General features: G+C 50.3%; 1 protein-coding gene and 1 non-coding gene across 3 annotated transcripts in view; one reads left to right on the plus strand and one right to left on the minus strand.

The window, feature by feature from the left end:
- The window catches only part of OSBPL1A (oxysterol binding protein like 1A), a 140,402-nt gene that overhangs the window by 105,281 nt on the left and 9,971 nt on the right, over nucleotides 1-25,150 (plus strand). For both annotated transcript variants that reach the window (XM_029068555.2, XM_029068556.2), the window contains exons 16-23: nucleotides 141-309; nucleotides 10,594-10,669; nucleotides 16,074-16,208; nucleotides 17,279-17,376; nucleotides 18,752-18,934; nucleotides 19,647-19,754; nucleotides 22,579-22,668; nucleotides 23,451-23,577. In XM_029068555.2, the coding sequence (XP_028924388.1) occupies nucleotides 141-309; nucleotides 10,594-10,669; nucleotides 16,074-16,208; nucleotides 17,279-17,376; nucleotides 18,752-18,934; nucleotides 19,647-19,754; nucleotides 22,579-22,668; nucleotides 23,451-23,577 (986 nt within the window). The remainder of the gene's footprint in view (nucleotides 1-140; nucleotides 310-10,593; nucleotides 10,670-16,073; nucleotides 16,209-17,278; nucleotides 17,377-18,751; nucleotides 18,935-19,646; nucleotides 19,755-22,578; nucleotides 22,669-23,450; nucleotides 23,578-25,150) is intronic.
- Nucleotides 794-932, minus strand: LOC114813599. Its single transcript, XR_003761316.1, has one exon. It is a non-coding gene; the product is annotated as a small nucleolar RNA SNORA7 (small nucleolar RNA).

The following is a 25,150-nucleotide window of genomic DNA, read 5'->3' on the forward strand; positions in this document are numbered from 1 at the left end:
AAAAGGGGGTCTTATCCCGGGGTCCGTCAGCAGGGCCGAGAGGCCCGGTTGCCTCTCGGGAGCTTGGCGCGTGGAAGGGGGCATCTGAGCGAGGAGGGTACTAAAGTCGGGTTCGTTCACATCCCCCTTCTTCCCGGCAGATTCTGCGTCGGAGCTGTCGCTGAGTGGGCTTGAAGCGGTGACGACGCACTCATTGGAAGAGGAGGCAGAGAGCGGGAGCCCTCCGACCGCCGGGATGTCGGACGGCAAGGATTCTGGCGGTGGCGGAGGCGGAGGAGGTTCTCTGGCCAATGGCATCAAAAAACACAGGTAGGCTAAACTCCGAAGACACCTAAAGCACAAGGAGAAGCAGCGGGACCTGGGAGTCAGAGGAGCACGTTCTGATCCCGACTCCGAGAGTTACCTGGTGGGAGACCTTGGGCAAGTCCCTTCATTTCTCTGGGCTTCGGTTGCCTCACCCGTAAAATGGGAGTCTGTCCCTGTTCTCCCTCTTGTTTAGACCGTAGCCTCAAGCGGGACAGGGTCTGTGTCTGACCTAATTAGCTCGTACAGCATTTGTCACATCTTGTCTTGTCTCATGCTGTCGAGTCGTTTCCGACCTGTAGCGATGGCACGGACACATCTCTCCCAGAACGCCCCACTCTCCATCCGCAATCGTTCTGGTAGTGTATCCAGAGAGTTTTCTTGGTAAAAATACGGAAGTGACTTGCCACTGCCTCCTTCCGCGCAGTCAACTGAGTTTCCACCCTTGACTCTCTCCCATGCCGCTGCTGCCCAGCACTGGTGAGTTTTGACTTGCGGCAGATTGCCTGCCATTCGCTAGCCACTGGCCAAGCTGGGAATGGAATGGGTAAGCCTCTGCTTGACTCTCCCTCCCGTAGTCAAGACCGGTAGAGTTATTGGAAGCTCTCCGGGTGCGATCCTGAGAGGGGGTTGACACATAGTAAGCGCTTAACAAAGACCATAAAAAAAAATGAAACACCTCTACCTACAGTTCATTTCAGCTCTTGAATGAGAATGTTGCTTCACAGCTTTTCCGTCTCACTAGCCCCTGCCTTCTCTCCCTTTGGTAAAAGAGACCGTTCTCGGTGGCTAGTGTCAAGTGCAGTTTCCCCTCTGAAAACATCACCAGATTTAGGGAAGGGGGCGAGGGGAACGACCAGAAAGGAATCAACTACTGAACAACCCATCAGGCTTTAGGCAATGCCATCTTGGGTCCGCCTTGCCTAAATGTGCCAGCCGAATTGGATCCTGGGTTGTCGTTTCCCTATCCATTATTCATGACCCGGCCTCCGCTTGCCATTTTCGTTTCCAGTCACCCGATCACCCTGTTGATTTTTTGTCAAGGGTGAACAATCAAAGCCGCCAGCCGGGTGACACCGAGTTAAATTTAAACAAAGGCTTTTAATAAGACTTTCTGCGTCCTGCATCTGTTTCATATTGCGTCATAACCTCAGGATCTCTTTTCCTTTGCCGGTACCCAGAGAAGCAATTAAGTCGTAATTCACACTCCCATTCTCCGGTTTCGGCGCACATTTCGGGGACGGTCAAACGGGTCAACATCCATCGCTCTGGGAGATTGTTTTGGAAAATCCGAACTTGACGTTTTATGATAAAAATTTCAATCAGCGGGCAGAGAGGAGAGGGTATGATGAAGACAGTTTCTGAAGGGGGATAATCATTTATATGTGGTAACCTCTGCCTTAGTTATTGGTCTTCTCAATGGAAAAAGCTCACCTCCTGTAGTTTTTTCCTGGATAGCCAAATCCAGAATTTTGCACAGACCCAAAAGGCAAATGAGTTCCCCAAAGAATAGGAATCAGGTTGGGTAACTAAGGAAAGAGACAAGTGGACTTTTGCTTTTTTTCCCTTTTTGAATGGCCCAAAGCCATCCAGTACTTAATCTCTGCCTCCCTAGGGGCAAGTGGATTCCGGTTACCTGGATTCACCTTGTCTGTGTTTCTCTGGAATGCAGCCTCATTGCAAAGTGAGGGAGACCCATTTCCATCAGACTCTAAGGGACAGCTTCCCGACGGCATTTCACTCCCTCCTTCACTCCCTTCCCTTCTCCAAACCTGCTTCCCGCCCAGTTCCTAGGTAAGATGGGACCCTCTCAGCGTCTCCCCACGCTCTACCTGGACAGACATTGTCGGGCAGGGGGCTTCCCACAGCAGGGCTCAGACCACCTCACTCCTAGCCCAACCCACCCACCAAGCCCAGGTCTCCACTCTGAACCATGGGGCCAGGAAGGCAGAGGAGCGAGCTGCCCTCCTCTACTGTGGACAGGAAGGAATAAGTTTCCCAACACGCTTCCCGCTTCCAGTATCGAACCCGGCATCCGAAGAATGGGATGGTCAGGGTAGTGAGCTCGGAGGAGAGGCTTGTGTTTCATCAGGGCTAAGTGAGTCCGTGCGAAACAGTCAGAGCGTTTAATTTGGTGCCGGTCATATTAGCAAAACCTTCTGGAAAGGTTCAGTTGAAATCCTTCAGCTTTAGGAAACAAGCACTTGGCTGGCTTCCCCGAAGGTAACCGTGAACTTCTGTTGTCAGAATTGTAAACAAGAGATGACTGTAACCTCTAAGCCCTGTAGAATTTGTTCCCTGGGATCCCTGGGTCTTGTTATTCTTCTTACCTGATCATTAGAGCTTTTGAAACTTCTAGTAAATATCTTCCCCCTATTTGAATGTGCCTTATAAATCCCGTAGTACTGCAGGATGGGAGGAGGCGGGCCGAAACCTATTTTTCATAAAAGTATTTCCGTGTTCCCAGTCTTACTTGGGGAGGGATATTTGTTCCCAAGACCTCCGCTCCATGTATTGATATACAAAGGCACATTCCCTCCCCTGGGCTCAAGAAATCTCTTTCCGGATGCAGCGAGGTGTTTGGCTGTCAGTTCTCGCCCATATTTCATCCCTTCTCGAAACGCACCAAAGAGATGAGTTTACCTGGCTTGTATTGACCTGGGATTTGGGATCCTCAAATACTCCGAAGCACAGTTTTCCCACTGGAGATAAGCCGGTCTCGCTTTTGCCTTGAAGAGAACACTTCCTCAAGGGAAGAAGAGTTGTTCGGGGTTGCTCGTTCCGCCTTGGGACTCCTGTGCAAATGCTGAAGTTGTCCGGGTTAATTTGTGACATAGGTGCAGTGCACATTAACAGCAGCAGTTCGGCTGTGAGACGTGACAACCAAATAAAAAACAGGAAAAAAAATGGCCTCTCTAAAACAGGCTCCTCTTCAGAGGAGCCTCTACTCTACTCTACTCTAAACTGTGAGTTCTTCACACAAAGGGAAAGTTGGGGACAGTGATGTTTCTCGCAGTTCAGATGGGTCGTGCGGCATGGTGTTTGAAATGAAGATTTTGATCCCCGGAGCTCCCTGATCCATTCCTAAAGACGATCAAGGCCCTCGTGGGTCTCACCATGCTGTTCTTTTTGTGGGCATTTTTCCCTTAACTCCCTCTCCTCTATGTGAAGGTACTTGAAGTGGAGAGAAGGCCGAAACCAATTTCGAGACTGCTTCCTTTGGCAGGCAGAACACAAAATCGAATTTAACACCTCACCGAAGACAGGCGATGAGTGTTTTAGGTGGAGGACATCAAAGGAGACTGGTGACTGGCCGGCCGTGGTTGGTGATTGAGTGGTACTTTCAGCCCACCCTTCTAGAGGGGAATTCAGACATTTGAGGAGTCTTGAGAGCCAGCTTCATTAATCTGAGGAAAAGTCACGAGGGAATGATGTTGGCTCAGTTTTGTCTCGATGTCAGAGGGTGACCGTGATCAGAGCAAGTTTTCTGTGTGAGGTCCTGAAGAGCGCCCGCCTTCGTCTCTTTGAAAGCTAGTGACAGTAATCACCTCAGTCTGAGCTCAGTCTGTTTCCCCGCTGGAAATGGAACAGGGAAAGAGATGCCATTTGATCTATTTAATACCACCTGAGGTGCCGACTGTGTTCTAAGCACTGGGGGATACAGAATGTAAGCAGATTGGATCGTGGGCTGGGAAGCTCGTTGCGGGCAGGGGACGCCCCTGACCTGTTGTTACATTGAACTCTCCCAGGCACTTACTACATCGCTCTGCACACAGTAAGCGCTCGATAAATTCGACTGATTGATTTCCAAATAGTTATTTGGGATTTGTTGTAAAACAGAGTCCATGGAATCCAGCTTCTGAATGGTGAGACTAAATTCCCAAATGAACCTTTTGGGCTTTTGCCTAGGGTAAGTCTCCCAGGGCCATCGGCACTGCAGCAGTAAGTTAGAGCATTTATTGAGCACCCACCCGGTGCTGTGCAATGTATTGAGCGCTTGGCAAATACAGAATAACAAAGTGACACATTCCCTGCCCACGAGGAGCTTTAACTCTAATGGGGAGAGACAAACAAAGGTATTTATATTGGCAGCGTTGTAACTAACTTGAGCAGGCACATATTCACATGTACTTAGGAGGGCGTAAAGAACGTCTTCGGAGCTAGATTTCGCCGAAGGGGTGATGTCCCTCCGGTGCTGGGAGATGAATCGGGGGAAAGTTGGTTGGAGGAGTTGGGATTTTAGGAGGATTTGAATGTGGGGAGGGCAGTGGTCTACCTGCGGGATTTTGAGTGGAGAGACACAGACATAAGAAGAAAGCCCCGAACTGACATAAGGAATCCCGGATACGATCCAAACAGATCCAAACAGCTACTGCATTTACTCCCCGTGCCACCATAATAGGACCACGTTCAACTAGGTTGCTGAGAAAATTCTGCCAGTGTGCCATTCTTGGATGGGTCTAGCAGATGTCTGAGCCCTGGGATATGACTTCTAAGCTAAAAATAGGTCTATGCCTCGGATGTTTCTTAGGTTCCTTTTCTATTGTTCTTACGTGGTTGACAACTTCCTGGCCTCCCAGGGCCTTGGAAAATGTTCTTTTTATATCCATTAATGATAACCTCAGGTGATGAAGTTTCATTTTCTTGTGTGTGAGAAGCAGTGTGACTTAGTGGAAAGAGCACGGGCTAGAGAGTCAGAGGTCGTGGGTTCTACTAACAATAATAATAATAGTATTTAAGTGCTTACTATGTGCCAAGCACTGTACTAAGCGCTGGGGGAGATGCAAGGTAATCAGATTGTCCCACGTTGGGCTCACAGTCTTAATCCCCATTTTTACAGATGAGGTAAATAAGGCACAGAGAAGTTAAGTGGCTTGTCCAAGGTCACTCAGCAGACGTGGCAGAGCCAAGATTAGAACCCGCAACCTCTGACTTCCAATCCTGTGCTCTTGCCACCAGGCTATGCTGATCCCGGCTCTGCCACTCAGCTCTGTGACTTTGGGCAAGTCCCTTCACTTCTCTATGCCTCAGTTACCTCATCTGTAAAATGGGGATTAAGCCTGCATGTCCCACGTGAGACAACCTGATTCCCTTGTATCTACCCCAGCACTTAGAACAATGCTTGGCATGTAGCAAGTGCTTAACAAGTACCATCGTCATCATTATTATTGTTATTGTGGGGGGGCGAGTGGAGGGGGGGAGTTGAAGGAGAGGGCAAAGGTCAACAGCAACCTAAGCGCCCCCTTCCTCCTCCCCCTCCCCAGCAGCACTACCCCCCAAGTGGCTTCCTTCCTGGGTGTCTCGTGGCCTCTTGTGTCTCCTCAGCAGCTGGCCCACCTCCATCCCTGCAGTCCACACTTCTCTTCCACCCTCGCCTTGTTGCCGCCTCGATTGAGCGGGGCAAGCGGAAATCCTAACTGGGAGGGGCTGCTGCCTGCCAGGGCCCAAATCTATTCACTTGTTTCTACCTCAGCGCTTAGAACAGTGCATGGCACATAGTAAGCGCTTAACAAATACCATAATAATGATAGTTGTTATTTATTCAATCCAAACGTTTTCTCCAGTTGGATCAATAGAATTTATCACACGCTTACTTTATGCAGGACCGAGCGCTCAGAAAGCTCACCGTGAGCAGGGAGTGGGTCTGTCGATTTTTGCATTACCCTCTCCCAAGCGCTCATTACTGTGCTCTGCACACGGTAAGCGCTCAGTATTGGCTGACTACCGTAGGGCTAGAAAATACAATCCCAGCCTTCAAGGAGCTGACAGACTAGCGGATGAGAGAGCGTGCGACCCTAAACAGTTTAGCTACGGAAGGAAAGAGAGGCCGGAAAGAAGGTAGCGTGGATGAGTAAGGGCGTAAATTGCGTAGCTAAGGCAGTGCGTTACGGAACACGTCGGTTCAGTAGTTGCCTGCGGAGGGATGGGAGCTGAAGCTGATGAGCTCCCCGAGGGAGAAGGAGACGTAGAACTGAGCCTTAAGGGACGTTCTCAGGTGGTGAAAGGTGGAAAGATGGCCCACAGAAGAGCATGAGAAAGAGTGGCTAAGATAGTGGTAGCAGTGAGAGTAATTAGAAAAAGAATAACGATGACCATGATTGTGGTATTTATTAAGCCCTTGGGATTCATTCATTCAGTCAGTAAAATTTACTGAGTGCTTACTATGAGTAAAGCACTGTACTAAGCGCTTGGGAGAGTGCTATATTACAATAAACGGCCACATTCCTCCCCAAGCGCTGGGGGAGATGATCAGATCGGCACAGTCAGTGTCTCACGTGGAGCTCACGGGCTAAATGGTAAAGAGAACGGATATCTTTTCTCCATTTTATGGAGGAGAAAAGCGAGGCACGGGGAAGGTAAGCGACTTGGAAGGTAAGGTAAGGTCACCCAGAGGGCAAGGGGCCGAGCCACGGAAGAGGACAACCAGCAGAGAACCGTTGATAAAACCAAGATTAGATAACTTTAGTGGGAGAAGGGAGTGGTCTACAGTAACAAACGCAGGTCAGAGATCAAGGAGGGTAGAGTCGAGTCCATTAGATTCATCAAGGAGAAGGGCATCAGTTCCCCGGAGAGGATGAGAAGCAGCGTGGCCTAGTGGAAAGGGCCTGGGCCTGGGAGAAGGACCTGGGTTTTCCGCCACTTGTCTGTTGCGTGACCTTGGGCAAGCTGCTTCACTTCCTCTGTGCCTCAGTTACATCACCTGTAAAATGGAAATTGACTGTGAGCCCCATATGGGACAAGGGACTGTGTCCATCTCATTTTGCTTGTACCCAACCCCAACAGTTAGTACAGTGCCTGCACATAGTAAGCGCTTAACAAATACCATCGTTATTATTATTATTATCCTGGGTTCAATGGAGTGGAGGGGGTGATAGATCATGAAGGAAGTTAGTGAGGGGAAGTGGAGCCAGTGGGAGCGTACAAGCCATTGGTGAGTTTGGACAGTGTCTGGTACACAGTAAGTGCTTAATAAATACCATTAAAAAAAAGAAAAGGAACAGGCGGTGGGAAGATAGCCAGCGAGGGCCGAGGGATCCAGAAAAGGTTTTGTTTTATGGGTGCATTTGCAAGTAAGAGGGGAGAGAGCCACTAGACAGCAAGCAATTGAAGGTGGCGGCCAGGGAGGAAAGAAGAGTGGAGACATGGAGTTTTTACAGGGCGAAGGAAGGCGAGGGAAGGAGTGGAGAAAGTGTTCTGAGGAGACGACCCAGAGCTGCGAGTTGGTGGACCTGAATCGAAGGAGTGATTCAGTGGAGCGAGGGGGTTGTTTGAGGAAGAGAATGGTATTGAGGCCTTGTGCCTCAACTGAGGGAGGCGAGGTTTAGCAGGGAGTACAGCTGAGGCATTGGGATGGCCCGGGATAAGTGGAGGGGTTCTGGAGATGGGAGGCCTCTGAGGGGAGAGCACAGTTTTGCAGGGGTGGGGAGTGGGGGCGGGAAGACGGGTTAAGACGATGAGCCGACGTTTGCTATTTCGCAGTTGGTGAGGTTTTCTTTTCGGAAAATTAGTGCCAAATAAAGCTGTCTGAAGCACTGACTTTAACTGAGTGTTAACAGGGCCTGAAAGCCCCTTCAGAGGAGTGTCAGAAAGGTTAAAAAACAGGTCCAGAAAATGCTTCTGTCAGAGGGAGGCGAGCACCTGGATAAAAAAAAAAACTTGGAGAGGCCAAATAACAGGCTGCACCTCCATTAATTCAGAGGTAATGTTTTTCACTATAGCTGATCTTTGGGATATTAAAAAAAAAATACAGGTTTACTTTTAACACCAACATATTTTAAATCACTCACTCCAACAATCCAGGGGTAATGTTTCTCCCTATAGCTAGTCTTTGGGAGGCAACAGAATTAGGAGACACATTCTATGTCCATAATGAGCTTACATCCTAGAGGAAGCCGTCCTACAACCCCACCTCCTCCAAGCCTTCCCTAGTTAATTCCCAGCACCCCAAGTTGTATGAACTGTAGACGGCAAACTCCTTGCGGGCGAGGTTCGAGTATCCCGACTCTGTCGTACCACGCTTAGTACAGTGCTCTGCTCGCTAAGCGTGCATTAAATGCTAGTGATTGATAAACTTTTGCCTAACACTTTTGTTCTTATTTTCATCCATCCTCGGTACTGCTGTGACACCTTGGGCAAGTTACTTAACTTCTCTGTGCCTCAGTTACCTCATCTGTAAAATGGGGATTGAGACTGTGAGCCCTTCGTGAGACAGGGACTGTGTCCAACCCGATTTGCTTGTATCCACCCCAGCATTTAGTACAGTACCTGGCATGTAGCGCTTGCTACCATAACTTGCTACCATACCAAGAACCATAATTACAATTATTATTACTCTTGTATGTATGTTTATCCAACTGTTCATCAGTTACTTATTTTGACCACTCTATCGGTAAATAGTTTTACGTCTGTCTCCTCCTTTAGAGTGAAAGCTGTGCAGCAGAGGCAGGGCACCTATCACACTTCCGTTTTGTTCCACGTAAATCGCTTAGTACAGTGCATTGCACCCAATAGAGAGTCAGCAAATATGACTTAATATGCTGACAAACAGCTCTTGGTATTGCTTGCCCTTCCCTCATTCCTCTCCCAGGAGGTGTTGCGGGGTGGGGGAGTGCAGCCATCTGCAGCCACTCCGCCGGCGGGCTGGATTGGATAGTTTGGAGCCCCAAAGGAAAGCATGGAGGTGTTAAAGACTTTGACCAGAGAAGTGGCACTTGAGAAGGGAAAACTGGGCTTCAAGACAACTTAATACTGTCTCAAGGCTACAGTAAGTCAGAAGCCCCAGGCAGAGTCGCATCTCCACTGAAACCTGGGCGTCAGTGAGCATAGGGCTGTTGGGGCGGAAGCTTTGTAAGGATCAGAAAACGGGGAGGGCTGAGCACAAGTGGCCAACACAACAGCACAGTAAGAGCCAGGCTGGTTTTGTGGACATCGTGACTGGATAGCGAATCCCTCATCAGCCCCAAACATACATTGGCCTTTTCAGCCACCCAAGCATTCGGTAGGGATCCTCTTCGAGCCCGAAGGACCACTACCTATCCCCTACATCTCTCCCCACCCCAACCCTCTTTCTGAAATTCAAATAATGATTTAAACTTCAGGGATCAGTGTTTTTTCATTGAACCTCTTGAAATCGTTCTGCCAACTTTGTAGTTGGGGTTGGTAGCCCAGGATACTAATAAATAGTAGTCGGGGTATTTAGGAAGTCCTTACTATGTGCCGAGCACCGTATTAAGCAGTAGATGCGAGGTAGTCTGTGTCGGACACAGTTCCCGTCCCACATGGGACTCCCGGTCTAAGTAATTTTATTCCTTTTGACAGATGAGGGAACTGAGGCACAGAGAATAAAAGTGACTTGTCCAAGGTCACACAACCGGCAAGTGCCAGACTCCCAGCCCCTTCCTCTTTCTATCGGTGTTGGTATCAGAGTTAGGGAGGAGTTCTCTAGTGCCCGCGCCGAGCGCCTCCCTGACTCCCTGGGCCCTGCACCTTCTGGAGGGAGAAGCCTGCTGCTTCATCTAGATTTATTTGCAGGAGGAAATAAATCAGATTGGGGGTGGAGTAGAGGCCGCCTAGCTCTCCACCCAGAGGAGAAAAAGGTTTCTTGACCTTTCCTGAGCCAAAGGGTCCTTGGAGCAGCTGAGAGGCTGGTGAGGAGGTGGGTGGAGGTGAGGGGGAGAGGAGGGGTCAGAGCTACATGACTCCGTGATGTTCATTCATTCAGGTGTATTTATTGAGCACTTACTGTGTGCAGAGCACTTTACTAAGTGCCTTGGAGAGTACAATGTCACAATAAACAGATTCCCTACCCACAGCAAACCAAGCAGCTTGGCTCAGTGGATAGATGACGGGCCTGGGAGTCAGAAGGTTCTAATCCCGGCTCCGCCACACATCTGCTGTGTGACCTTGGGCAAGTCACTTCACTCTTCTGGGCCTCGGGCAGCTCATCTGTAAAATGGGGATTAAGAGTGTGAGCCCTATGTGGGACAGGGACCGTGTCCAGCCTGACTACCTTGCATCTAGCTCAGCGCTTAGAATAGTGCATAATAAGTGCCATAATTATTGTCATTACTATTAATTCCAAATGGCAATAAGTGCCAGGGCAAGTAGCAGGTTGGGCTTGCCTGTCCCAGAGCTAAAGAAGCCAGTCACGTCTTCCGTAGCGCTTTCAAAACCGTCTTCAGAACCCACGGCTCCTTGGCCCGAATCCATCTCGGCCATAAATGAGAATGGATCCTGTTTCCTTCAGCGAGGCCACTGAAATGATAACTCTGGCTTGCTTTCTTTTCCCAGAACCAGCTTGCCCTCTCCGATGTTTTCGAGAAATGACTTCAGCATATGGAGTATCCTCCGGAAGTGCATTGGGATGGTGAGTACACCAACCTCCACGATCCAGGGGAGAAAGCGTAGCTGTGGGGATGCGGGATTTTGCCGAGCAAGTTCCCTCTGTCGGGGGCCAGAACCACTGAAACACTTTCAGCAACTCTCGGGCACGGGAAAGGAAACCCGGCTTCCTGGGGCTCAAAATGGGAAAGAGGAAACTTCCAAGATGAGGGATAATAAGAATACTAACCATAATAACTATGGTATTTGTTAAGCACTTACTATGTGCCAGGCACTGTTCTAAGTGCTGGGGCAGATGCAGACTGATCAGGTTGGACCACATAGGGGTCACAGTCTTACTCCCCATTTGACAGATGAGGGAGTACTGAGGCCCAGAGAAGCGAAGTGATTTTCCCTAGGTCACACAGCAGACAAGTGGTGGAGGTGGGATTAGAACCCAGGTCCTCTTGACTCCCAGGCCTATGCAGAAGATAGTTTGATTATGACAGTGTTGGGGTGACTGCAGAGAGTTGATTTTCCTTTCTGTCTGTGTCAGTATTCCAAATTAAGCTTTGGCGTTGGGGATTTCCTTTGTCCAGTAGAAAACAGTGAATGAAGCGAACGAAGGAGCCGGGAGATTTTAGCGGGCAAATCTTCAGTCGTTTTTGTTTGTCTCTCAGAACCAGTGTCTGAATCCCTGGATGGAACTGACTTACCACTACATCAGCCTGTTTGGGGATTCACTTCCACTCCACCCTTCCCCTATCTCGGTCTCTAGTAGAGTCTCGTGTGAATGGGTCACACACTCTGCTCCGAATGGGCTCTACCTACACATCATGCCAAGTCTTTAAAAACTTGAGCTCTGAGCTGCCCAAAAACCCTGCCAGAATGTCCCTGTTTTAACTGAGTGGTTTCTTTGTTCGAGAGAAGCAGCTTGGCGTAGTGGATAGAGCCAGGGCCTGGGAGTCAGAAGGTCATGGGTTCCGATCCCGGCCTCGGTTACCTCATCTGCAAAATGAAGCACGAGACTGTGAGCCCCACGTGGAGCAGGGACAGGATCCATCCCAATCTGCTTATATCCAGTGCCGGGACTCAGTACCGTGTCTGCACTTAGTAAGCGCTTAACAAATACCATAATTATTAAATATTAGCCCGGACCCTTGGCCAGACTTCCATCTCCCTGCGAGATGCTCCCTGGCTCATCCCACAGCTGTAAGCTTCTTGGCTCAGACCCCGCCGCCACGGTCTTCCCCCGGCCACCGTTAGACGAAGCCCAACCTGCCCGTCACTTGGAGCCCAGAAGGCTTGTCTGGGTTTGATGTGGCTCCTGGAGACTCAAAAGCGAAATGATGATGATGGCCAACCTCTGACTTGGAGCAAGTCACTGCCCCTCTTTGGACCTCAGTTCCTCTATCTGTAATGCTTGCCCCACCCTCTTTCCAAGGGTGTGGGAAGACTAAACACTCTCAGCGAAATTTAATCTTGAAAATCCTCTGAGGCCGAGTTAAGAACAGAAGATTGAGTCCATTTAAAGACATATTTTCATTAGTATATTCTTGAGCTTTTGGGTCCTAAGGGAGAATGGTGTTTGATCTTTTTTGAATACCACAAACCTACACAGTCTTCCTTCCCAACCTTTTCCGAGGCCAGTTGTGTAGCGTCGGGAGAAAGCAAGGCTCACCTTGTCTGAAGTAGGGGCCACTCTAAATTTAAAGAAATCAGATGTTAGTCATACTGTGTGTCTGAACCTTCTAGGTGACGGAAATCAATTTACCTCCTCAGTCTTTAATGGATTTTCGTCACTCTGGTTTTGGTAATTTTGAAACAGCATGCTAGCAGTGATGATGATAATAGTGGTGCTTGTTAAGCACTTACTATGGGACAAGAGCTGGGCCTGAAACAAGATAATCAGATGGGACACAGGGCTCACGGTGTAAGGGAGAGGGAGAATTGGTATTTAATTCCCCTTTCAAAGATGAGGAAACTGAGGCACAGAGATTGTGACTCGCCCAAGGTCACATGAAGATGGTTTCTCAAGGTAGCCCCTCGTACTCCCGTGCAATCACCTCTGCATCGTCATCTTTTCCCAACTACCGATTCTGTGCTGTAGAAGCCCTTGGGAACACAAAAAAGAAGAAAAAGTCGTAGTTCTGCCTGCCACACCATTACTGTCTAATGGGAGAAACAAGCAGACAGGCAAAAGAGCAGTATGCACCTGTAGGAATGATAAAAATAAAATTAAGCAAAGAAATAATAGATCGAAACAAGTGTTACCACTTGTTTCGATCTATTATTTCTTTGCTTAATTGGTGACGTGAAGCCCTTTCCCTCTCCTCTCCATCCTCTTCTCTTTCTCCCCCTTCCTCTATCCCCCCACCCTCCTCCTCTCCTTCCCTTTCCATTCCCCGGCTCCTGAGAGCTGAGACCTAGGAGATATGGGGAGGAATGGACCCAGAGGTCATGTGAAAGAGGGTTAAAATAGTCAAGCTGAGAGTGCGTGGGCCCTGCAGAAGCCAAGACAGGGAGCAGTGTGGGGCACTTGCCAGAGAGGCGGCAAGTGAGGCGGGCAGAGGCGGCAGAGAGCCCAAAAGCCAACGGCCAGGAACTCTTGGTCGGTGTGGAGAGGGGTGGGCTGCCCCTGCAGGGCTCTGAGGGAGAGGGGAGATGCCGAGTGACGAGGAGTTGGGAATGACACCGAGGTCCCGGGCCTGGATCCCGGGGAGGCCTGTGGGGGGATCCCGATTAGACTGTGAGCCTGTCTTTAGGTAGGGATTGTCTCTATCTGTTGCCAAATTGTACATTCCAAGTGCTCTGTACATAGTAACCGCTCAATAAATACTATTGCATGAATGAATGGGGAGGCTCCCCAAAGGGGCAAGGGAGAAGTTATAGGTAAGGTAAAAATAAATTCCTTATTTATTCAGATTAATGTCTGTCTCTCCCCCTAAACCATAAGTTTGTTACCGGCAGGTAACTAATTCTGCTAATTCTGTCGGATTGTACTCTCCCGAGCACGCTGCATGTAGTAAACACTCAATTAATACCATTGATGGATAGATTGGTAGCGTGGCTCAGTGGAAAGAGCCCGGGCTTGGGAGTCAGAGGTCATGGGTTCGAATCCCGGCTCAGCCACTTGTCAGCTGTGTGACTGTGGGCAAGTCACTTAACTTCTCTGTGCCTCAGTTACCTCGTCTGTAAAATGGGGATTAACTGTGAGCCTCACGTGGGACAACCTGATTACCCTGTATCTCCCCCAGCACTTAGAACAGTGCTCGGCACATAGTAAGCGCTTAACAAATACCAACATTATTATCATGCCTTAGGAACAGGCCCCTGAGAGCTGCCATTAATGGCCGTTGTCGTCCTGATAGCTTGGTTGTGTTGGATGGGCTACCGGGGCGGTGAAGTAGTCCAGAAGGGACCACGGTCAGCCGGCCTGCACCGCAACCTTCGCCCGGGGCCTCAGAAAGAGTAGTGCAGCAGCAGGGGAAGGCCAGTCTTCAGTGCCGGCATCTCCGGCTTCCTCAGCAACAGGGAAGCCGAATCCAGCCAGACCCTTGAGGGGATTTCCTCTTCAAAACTTGTTTTCGCACCTGGAAGTGCACCATTTCGGCCTGTCGGCCAAGTTTGCTAGCCTGTGATTTTCCAAGGGTTGTTTATAACTTACCTGTCAGAACTCACCTCACTGGTGAATTTGATGCCTCTCCTCGTGGGAGTTTTCTCTTTTTTTCTTCTCAGTTTATCAGGTGGCAGAGAACAATAAGTGTTTCTCCAGTTTCATTACTGGCGGTACTTCTCTTGCGTGGATCAATTTAAACCTTGACCCCTGGCTGGGTCAGGAGTCGAGGATGGTTGACATGAATATTTAATCCTACTGACTGAATGAAATGCTCCATGATGAGACCCCATCCTGGCTAATGTTTCTTCCTGAAACCTGACCGTCATCCAACGCAGTCAGTTCAGTTCTCTGGGCCTCAGGTTCCTCATCTCTAAAATGGGGATGAAATACCTGTCCTCCCCGACTCACACCGCCCTCCTCTCCCCGCATGGAACTTCGTGTGGGACAGGAACTGGGTCTCATCTGACTTTTCTTTATCTCAGCACTTAGGTGCTGTGCTTGGCACAGAATAGGTGCTTAGGAAATACCGCAGTTGTGGTTATTATCATTTTTAACTTTTGGACTGGTTGTGGGGGGGTGGAGTCCCCTAGAGTCATGTTGGCCAGTCTACTCAGGAAATTGGATCGGGACCTCTTCCTGAATCACCCAAAGATTGTGTCGTCTTCCAGGCAGGGTCGGAGAGGGTCAGTAGCCCTGGAGGGTCATCGTATGTAGGAGGATTGTCCGTCATATTTCCGGGGAAGCCTAGGCTGGCTCTAAAAACTCCCAGCCAATCGGGGTGCCCATTCAAGAAATCAGAGTATTGTAGATGGATCATGATGGAAGGAGATTGCTTATAAGTGAACACATGACTACTTTGGTCTCATAATCAGTCATTGATGGTATTTATCGAATGATTGTTAAGCTCTTATTATGCACTGTATTAAGTGCTCAGGAGAGTACAATAGAAGAGTCGATAGACACATTCCTTGCCCTGAACGAGCCTACAGTCTAGAGGGGGAGACAGACATTAATATAAACTACAAATATGTACATGAGTGCTGTGGGGCTGAGGGTGGGGTGGCTATCAAGTGCTTGAAGGGTACAGAGCCAATCGCATAGGTGTCGTGGAGAGGAGGAGAAATCGGGGAAATGAGAGCTCGATCAGGGGAGGCTTCTTGGAGGAGGTGTGATTTTTGAATAATGCTTTTGAAGGTGGGGAGAGTGGTGGTCTGGCGTATATAACGGGGGTGGAGGGGTTCCAGATCCGAAGGAGGATGTGGCCAAGGGATCGTAACAGAGGACTGGGGAGTGAAACCTCCTTTTACGTCCTGCTAGTGGGTCCTGAGGCTTGTGCTGTTTCGGGCAGACTGGGTTTTAAGGATGCAAGATTTCAGTCTAGGTTCCCTGTTTGAGTTAAACCCTGGGTTTTCTAAATTGATGAAGAACCCGGCCTCGGGGTTTCTATGCTCTGTGACCCTGGGCAAGTCACTCAACTTCTCTGGGCCTCAGTTTCCTCGTCTTTAAGGTGGGGATGAAGTTTTATTCCTTCCAACTTAGACTTTGAGCTCCCTGTGGGCCAGGGACTGTGTCCAACCTGATGATCTTGTATCCATCTACTTCAGTGCTTGGCACATAGAAAACAGGTACCATTGAAAAAAGGGTTGAGAGCTTGGTGAGCGAAGCACCTAGGAAGAGAGGGAGGGATCAGTCTGCCCCAAGTCAGAGGAGAGACCCCCTCCTCCCGGGACCTTCCCCCGGCTTGAAGAGGCTGACCTATGCTGGAGCTTCCCAGGCATGCTGCTTCCACTGGGATGATTTTCCATGTGTGTTTCACTGTCATCCAACCTAGGAGCTGTCCAAGATCACCATGCCCGTCATCTTCAACGAGCCCCTGAGCTTCCTGCAGCGACTCACCGAGTATATGGAGCACACGTACCTCATCCACAAGGCCAGCGGCTTCTCTGACACCGTGGAAAGGATGCAGGTGCTGCCATCCTCTCCCCCGGGCCTCCCCTTCAGCCGGCTGGAACCGGGCCCACCAACAGCTTTCAAGCTGTTTGTGGGAGACTTCCTAGGGCCTTGGGGTTTGAGTTTACCATCGCGGGGAGGGAAACGGGCGGGATCTGGGGATCCAGTCCAAATCGGTGTCCCCAGAGAGATTGGTCCCACAAGGGAATTGGTAATCCCCGTTGCCTCCGCTCTCCCTTCCTGTCCTGTCACCGTGGGACATGCATTGTCCCACTCCACCGAGAGCCCAGTTCAGCTCCCTTGATGAAGGGCCCGGCTCATTGAAATCCACCAAAATCTGTAGTTTCTCTGGGCCCGCCACTGCTACCGACCAACTTGGGGCCTTTCCCCAGAACTGCCAGTGCAGAGCCGCATTGACACATCTGTCCCGCCTCTTTTCCCCATCCATTCTCGAGTGCAGTCTTGTAGGCCACAGCAGAGAGGAGGTGGGAAGGTGGGATAATCCACACACCTCTGGCCTGCCACCCACCTCCTTCTTCTCTCTGGAAATTGAACTCTACAGAGTACTGGTCTTCTAACCCAGGAGAACTCAAGGGGTTGTCGGCTTCACCCCAAAGCATTTTCACACCGATTTTCCCCCCAGGGCCTTCAAGCAGCTATCCAAAGAAAGCCAGGCCCTAAGGAATTGAGTTGGATTCCGATTCCGTTTGAATTAGTGCTTTTCTCTTGACCTTGAGGGAGATGGGGAACTGGCAGTGGGTATTGGGGTACCTTGTCCCTCCAAGCCCTAGCAAAATGACCCTCTAAACTGAATCGGTCTCTTCCCCTTGCATGTTAACCTAGAATGAAAATCCGTTCTGTTCCAGCAAAGGGCACGTTTGGCCTCTTCCTGGTCCGTTAACCAAATTAGTCCCCTGTTTTCCCGAAGAAGTGTTAGAACCAAGGGTAATGAAGAAATTGAAAATAACTTCGAAGAAAGTGTCTTGGATGCCATTTCAGGGCTCTGATTTTTTTATAAAGAGGGGGGAGTGGGTTTTGTTTTAAAGAGGTGACATATTCAGTCGTGTGTGAATATTCTGTCCCCAGTGTGTGGCCACTTTTGCTGTGTCTGCCGTGGCTTCTCAGTGGGAGCGAACGGGAAAACCATTCAACCCTCTGCTGGGAGAGACATACGAATTAATTCGGTAATATTTCCTCTCTCCGTAATCTATTTTGTTACCTATCTCCTCCTGTAGACTTTAAATTTCTCTGAGACAAGGATCGTGTCTACCAACCCGATTGTATTGTACTTTTCCAAGCGCTTAGTACAGTGCTGTGCATATAGTAGGCACTCAGTAAATACCATTAATAGATTGATAATAATAGTAATAATGGTATTTATTAAACACTTACTATGTGTCAAGTACTGTTCTAAGTGCTCGGGTAGATATAAAGTAATCAGGTTGTTCCACGTGGGGCTCACAGTCGTATTCCCCATTTTACAAATGAGTTAACTGAGGCACAGAGAAGTGAAGTGACTTGCCCAAAGTCACAAAGCTGACTAGTGGCGGTGCCAGGTTAAAAACCCATGTCCTCTGACTCCCAAGTCCGGGCTCTTTCCACTGAGCCACGCTGCTCTGGCTGCTCTGGAGATGAGGTGGGCACAGGCTGGGAAGTCTCTTGGGCCTTTTGAGATGTGCCTTGGAGATTCTCTACTTCATATCCTACTTATTCCGTGTTCTTCCAGCCCTCTTCTCAAGGGTATCCGGTTTCCTGGGATTTTTCACAGTTTCCTTGGACCCAAATTTTGCCTTCGTCCAAGGAATAATTTTGAGGTTTCCCAATTTTCTTCTACCCAACAAAAGGACCTCCTTTTCAGTGGGTTTCACGACAACATCACGATTAATAAAAGAATGTATTTTTCCCGCATTCTGAGTTCCCAAGAGAGGGAACGGGTTCTCTAGGTATAAGCCAAAAGAGGATCCGCACTGATTGTCGCTTATTGTGGCATTTGTCTTGGCCCTCCTCTGCCAGGTTTAGGGGGTCTCGGCAAACCACCAGAGTGCCCTAGAACTTTCTTTTTTACCAACTGAAAACAAAAAATCCAGCTTATTAAGTGAGAATAGTGGGCGTCTGGATGAGTACAATGGCATTGAGTGTTTCTTCACACCTTCTAATACTGTTAGTTGATTGTTTTCTGAGCCCCTGAGGGTCATGTTTTATCTGCTTTCCCTCCTTTCCCCTAATCCCAGCCTGTCTCCCAGGTCTTCCTCCCAGTTTAGACCCTGGGACCACTGGACGGAAGTATCCATTTTGACAGGATATATGTGAATTGACTTAGCCGGAAGCCAAAACGATAGCACGAAGGATATCATGATCTGATTTTGATTGCCCTAGTTTTATTCTGATGGACTGAGTGGCCAAAACAGTTCCCCCCCCCTTTCCTCGCCTGCGAATGTAAAACGGAGTAAATGTTGGCTGTGTGGTGCCCGTATCTGAGTTCTGACAGCAAAGCACCCCCTGGCCCTGTTCCCCTCCCCAGAACCCGGGTTCACGTCTCTCTGCCCTTCTCCCCCGCAGCGATGACCTGGGATTCCGACTCATCTCCGAGCAAGTCAGCCACCACCCGCCCGTGAGCGCGTTTCACGCCGAAGGCCTGAACAACGATTTTGTTTTCCACGGCTCCATTTACCCAAAACTCAAGTTCTGGGGCAAGAGCGTGGAAGCAGAGCCCAAGGGAACCATCACGCTGGAGCTCCTTGAGTAAGTTGGCCGCTTCCGCCGGCAATCCCATGCCCCGGCCTACTAAAACCAGCTTATGAACGGATCAGACATTCTCCCCTGCCCGACGGTAAACTGGGCTGCCCGGATGCTTCTTAGGGAAGAAGTCTCTGTTAGAGGGTTTAGTGCCAGAAATGGGCTGCGTAAATTCACGAGCAACGGGAGATGGCAGGGGTGTCAACAGGCAACCCAGAGTCCCCGCCCTGTCCTCTCAAGCGCCCCATTCGGGCCGTCGGATATGAGATTCTTAAACTTAGCCTGATCGAGGGGCCTTTCCCTGTGGTCTTTACCCTTTCATCGCCTCCTTCCACCAGGTGGGTGACGGAAGCAATTAGTATCTATGTCCACATCTCTCTTGTGCTCTCCCTTTGGCCAGGGGGATGGCCAGCAAATGCTGTTTGCGAGCAGAGTCAACCCCTCGGTTGTCCTTGCAGGGCGCTAAAATCAGCCCCGTTCTCCCAAATGCCCGGTACCGATCTCAGGCAGAATCTTCCTTCCTCTCCTGCCTCCTCCCAGAAAGCTCAGGTGCTGTCACTGAAGGCCCACAGCCATCCTGGGGTGGCTTTGTTTCATTTGTCCAAAGTCCCAGAGCTGCATGGTGGGAAGGAGATTGGAGGGGTATTGACGCTGAAGCCAGCCCAGGCTATTGGTTTAAATGTCAGAGCCTGACTCCTTTTTTTCCCTACATTTGTAGACACAATGAAGCCTACACGTGGACGAACCCTACGTGCTGTGTGCACAATATCATCGTGGGGAAACTCTGGATCGAACAGTACGGCACCGTAGAAATCACAAATCACAAGTAAGGTCGAGTTCTTTGAACGTTCAAACATTTCCTGAGGCCATTCTCCCTCAAATCACCAGTGACCTCTGGTGGCCACACGTAACGCACTCGACTCGTTCCTGATCCTCCTCCAGCCTTTGGCTGCCTTTTTCTTTAAATGGGATTTTAATCGCTTACTCTTGGTCAGGCTGGGGTGGGTACAAGGTCGAATGCGGTCGGTGTCCCATGTGGGGCTCTCGGTCTTAATTCTCATTTTACAGATGAGGTAACTGAAGTCCAGAGAAGTGAAGTGACTTGCCCCAGGTCACACAGCGGACAGGTTGCAGAGCCTGGACTAGAACCCAGGTCCTTCTGACTGCCAGGCCCGTGTTCTGGCCAGTAGGCCCCGCTTCTTCCCCACGGATCAACCTCTTCTCATGGAAACCCTGTGGTTTCGTTAAAACCCTTCTCTCCTTTCCCTCTGTGGCCGCTCCCTCTGCCCCTGTCACCAGCTCTTCCTCTGCCTCCCATCCCCTAACTGTGGGTGTCCCTCAAACCTCAGTTCTGAGGTCCCCTTCTCTTCTCAAACTACACGCCCTCCCATGGGTAGCTCATCTGCTCAAGTCAATATCTCTGTCAATATCATTGGTATTTATTGAGAGCCTACTGTGTGGTGAGCCCTGCGCTAAGCGCTCGGGAGAGCCCGATACAGCGCAGTTGGTAGCCCCCTTACCTGACCACAAGGAGTCGGCAGTCTGCGGGGGGGGGCACCTTTCAGTCTAGTCCCAGATGACTCCCACCCTGACCTCTCTCCATCTCTGCAGTTGCACTTCCTCCCGCCTTTGTGACATCAACATGTCCAAAATTGCCCTCCTCATCTTCTTTCACCAGTCCTTGCCTCCTCCTAACCTTCCCATCACTGATGACAGGCCCGTCTGTCAAGCCCACAACCTAGACCAAGAAACAGTGTGACTCAGTGGATAAGGCCCAGGCCTGGGAGTCAGAAGGACCTGGGTTCTAATCCCAGATCCACCGCTTATCTGCTGTGTGACCTTGGACAAGTCATTTCACTTCTCTGTCGGTTGCCTCACCTGTAAAATGGGGATGAAGAAAATGGGGCCGTGTCCAACCCGGTTTACCTACTCCAGCGCTTAGAACAGCACCTGGCACATAGTAAGCACTTAACAAATACCACAGTTATTATTATTGTTATTATTATTGACATAATCCCTGTCTCCTCCCTTCCTTTAAAGTTCCATAGTCAGTGTGTCCTCTCAGTTCTCCCTCTACAGCATTTCCTGAATCCGCCCCTCCCTCTCCCTAAGAACTTCCACCGGGCTGGTCCAGGCACTCGTCATATCCCGCCTTGACTACTGTGTCGGCCTGCTCGCTGACCTCCCTGCCTGCAGTCTGTCCCCTCTCCAGCCCCAACTTCACTTTATTCCTTGGATTGCTTTTCTGAAACATCATTCTGCACACGTCTACCGTCTCTGCATCAGTAAAAACTCCTGACCCTCAGCTTCAGAGCCCTCAGTATCCCCTTATGTATCCTTTCTCTTCTCCCAATCTGCCTCAGCTTGCACACTCTGCTCCTCTCAGGCCAACCTCCGTGGCTTCATCCTCACACGCTCCAACTCCCTCCCTTCGGATCGGGCAGACCACCTCTCTCCCCATTGTCAAAGCCTTTCTGAAATCATACCTCCATCAGGCCTTCCCGAAGCAGCAGGGCATAGTGGATAGAGCCCGGCTCTGGGAGTCAGGAAGTCAAGGGTCCTAATCCGGGCTCCGCCACTTCTCTGCTGTGGGACCTTGGGCAAGTCGCTTCACTTCCCTGGGCCTCGGTTATCTCGTCTGGAAATCGGGGATCGAGACTGTGAGCTCCATGTGGGACAGGGACAGTGTCCAATCCGATTTTCACCCCAGCGCTTAGTACCAGGCCTGGCACATAATAACTGCTTAACAAATACCACAATTATTATTATTATCTTTCCACCCAACTCCCTCCCCTGAATGACACTTAGGCACTTCCACGTCACCTAAGCACTTGAGTACTGACACCCCCAGGCCTCTCCAAGGCATTTATGCCTGTATAATTATACTGATGGCTCCTTCTTACCTCTCATTTATTTTAATGTCTGTCTTCCCATCTAGGTTGTAAAATCCTTGAGGTCAGGGGTCATGTCTGTTAATTTAATTGTATTTAGGACAGTGCCCTGCATATACTAGGTGCTCAATAAGTACTATTGATCTGATGGAATTTTTTTTTCACTCCCCCCACCCCAGTTTTTCTATCCAGGTCCTGGACCTTCAGTTCTAAAGACTCTTCATGAATTAGAGTAGCTGGGTTAGGCCCCCAGGAAGAAGCTCAGGTACCACAGAGAAGCAGCTAGAGGCAGTGTGGTCTAATGGAAAGAGCACAGGCCTGGGAGTCAGAGAACCTGGGTTCTGATCCTGGCTCCAGCAGTTACCTGCTGGATGACCTTGGGCAAGTCACTTCACTTTTCTGGGCTTCAGTTTCATCATCTGTAAAATGGGGATTCAGTACCTGCTCTCCCTCTGACTGAGACTGCGAGCCCCGTGAGGGACAGGGACCATCCAACCTGCTTAACTTGATTCTACACAGTGCTCAGAAAACTACTTGATGCTTACTACTCGTAAGCACGTGAGTGCCGTAATCGACTAATCCATCGCAACGTCTTAGCGTTAAGTAAACTGAAATCCAACCCCAATCTAATTTCCACCCTCCCCATCTGTGCCTTCTGAACCTTAACCAGATAAGCGTGGCAAATAGCAACTTCATCTGGTCCACAAGGTTAAGGGAATGTGGAACGATCATCCGAACCTGAGATTTTTTTTATTACAGGACCGGAGAGAAATGCGTGTTGAACTTTAAGCCCTGTGGCCTGTTTGGAAAGGAGTTGCACAAAGTTGAAGGCTACATTCAAGATAAGAGGTAAAGTTCCCCGCTGAGATGCAGACCGAGGGTACTTCTAGATAAAAGTGGTTGGGAGCGGCAGGTGGAGGGTCTCCCCACAACAGAGCTTTGGAAAAAAAGCTTCCTGGGGGTCGGAGGCAGATCTCTGAAGGCTACCCCGATTTCAGGAGCTGAGAATTCAGTCTTCCAGATCCTACCGTTCACCTGGGGAAACTCCAAATGGCTTTGCGTGGGGCTAGTGGACAGAGCACGGACCTGGGAGTCAGAAGGACCAGGGTTCTAATCCCGGCTCCGCCACGTGTGTGCTGTGTGACCTTGGGGAAGTCACCCCACTTCCCTGGGCCTCGGTTACCTCATCTGTAAAATGGAGATTAAGACCGTGAGCCCTATGTGGGACGGGGGACTGTGCCCAGTCCCATTATCTTCTATAATAATAATAATAATGTTGGTATTTAAGCGCTTACTACATGCAGAGCACTGTCCTAAGCACTGGGGTAGATACAGGGGAATGAGGTTGTCCCACGTGAGGCGCACAGTCTTCATCCCCATTTTACAGATGAGGGAACTGAGTCACAGAGAAGTGAAGTGACTTGTCCACAGTCACACAGCTGACAAGGGGCAGAGTCGGGATTCAAACCCATGACCTCTGACTCCCAAGCCCGGGCTCTTTCCACTGAGCCACGATCTACCCCAGCGCTTAGAACAGCACTTGCCACATAGTTAAGCGCTTAATGGGCACCGTAATTATTAGCGGGCAGAACATCTCTCTAACAGTTTGCCAAACTTGCCTTTCTCAACAGCAAAAAGAAGCTGCGTGTGCTGTACGGGAAATGGACTGAGTGCCTGTACAGCGTGGACCCTGCCACCTACGATGCTTACAAAAAAAATGATAAGAAAAACACCGAAGAGAAGAAAACCAGCAAGCAGGTGACTCTGACGGCCACCTGGGAAAGGGAGTCGTGGGCTGCTCTCAAGAAATGATCCCCGTGCAGTTCGCGATGCTTTCTGAACGGCGGGACAGAAGCGTGCATCTGCTGCTTTTGCAGCCTTCTTCCTTATGAAAAAGCTTCCTTCTCATAGGCGGATTGTGGCAGCAGTTGGCGGGGCAGATTTAGAGCTCGGTAGAAATAACAGTAACAGTATCCGTTAGGTGCTTACTGCGTGCAGAGCACTGTACTGAGCACTGGGAAAAAATACAACGGTGGGAACTCCGAAGAAGTCTTTTGTCCCTCATGGGGCTCCAAGTCTCATGAGCTAGTTCAGAACAGCCAGCAATAGGCAGAAGGTTTTCCCAAAGGTGTTTCCAAGCTTCGGGGTCTGAGAAGGCAGTGGATGTTTGGTGAGGTGGGATTGGGGGGTGTTTTTGGCCACCTTGAGGGCACGTCGCGGGCCCACGTTTCTTGGAGTAGAGGCCCTGTGTGCCAACGGAGGGTCTGACGAGCAGCTTCCTGCTCTAAGGTTGGGGGCGCGGTCCTTTAAATTGTAGTGGTTAGTGCGGCTCCTTTACACCATTGCCTTGCTTTACCTTAAACGTCTCAAATGACAACGTTTTCCATGAAAATGAAGTAATTAGAAGTAAAGGAGTCATTGTTCCTTAACGAGGTTCATTATTGCTCACTACCACTCTTTCTACAGCTGAGCCACTTGCCCTCCAGCTTCTCTCTTGCTCCCTTTCCATTTCCCTCCATCTCTCTCCCTTCCCACTCTTCCCCCATCTCTTGACCCATCCCCTCTATTTTGCCCCCATTCTCCCTCCCACTTTCCCTCCTGCCCCCATTTTCTCCTCCCCTTCTCTCCCTGCGCCTCATTCCCTTTGTCTCTCCCCTCTGTCCAACCTATGTGTAATACCACTGTCCCAGGGATTGCCTCGTGGTGTCTCCCTTCCCTCCGTTGCCCGCTCTTAGAGCCCCAACGGTGGTCCGGCGTTGTGGCTTCCCCCTCCGGGTTGGCCGGTGCCCTCCCGGACCTCCTTGGCGTCTCTGTGGATCCGGGAGCGGGAGGGGAGCTCCCCATGCAGCCTACCAGGAGGGCAGGCTGGCTGTTTGGACGGTCTCCCCCCGGACAACCCTCCCAGAACCCGTGCCTATCTTCCTGTCTTTTGTCTCGGGTCGGGGGACTCCCTCTTTCTCTCTCCCCTCCCGCTACTTCTGTGGCATCCTCCAGTTGCCAACCCCAGGCCAGGTCCTCTTCCCTCCGGGGCCATAAAACGGTCATTTTACCGAAACCCTGCCCCCACCACGGACGAGCTCCCGGCAGGGTGTCACACCTTGGCCGAATGGGCTCATTCCCTCCCCCTTCCGTTGGCCAGTTGATTGCCTCAGCGACCCGGGCTTGTGGCAGCCGCTGCATCGATGGCTGCCCGCCGAGGGCCCGAGAAGTCGCATACGGAGTCCAGGCTTGCTGCGGGGCCCGTGGGATGGGCGGGTGGGTGCCGGAGTCCCTTCTGAACACAGACCTTGAGCCGGGGCCCGGCACCGGCCGCTCAGTGAAGGGGGGCCCC

Source organism: Ornithorhynchus anatinus, chromosome 7 (assembly GCF_004115215.2).
Source record: "Ornithorhynchus anatinus isolate Pmale09 chromosome 7, mOrnAna1.pri.v4, whole genome shotgun sequence".
NCBI lineage: Eukaryota > Metazoa > Chordata > Mammalia > Monotremata > Ornithorhynchidae > Ornithorhynchus > Ornithorhynchus anatinus.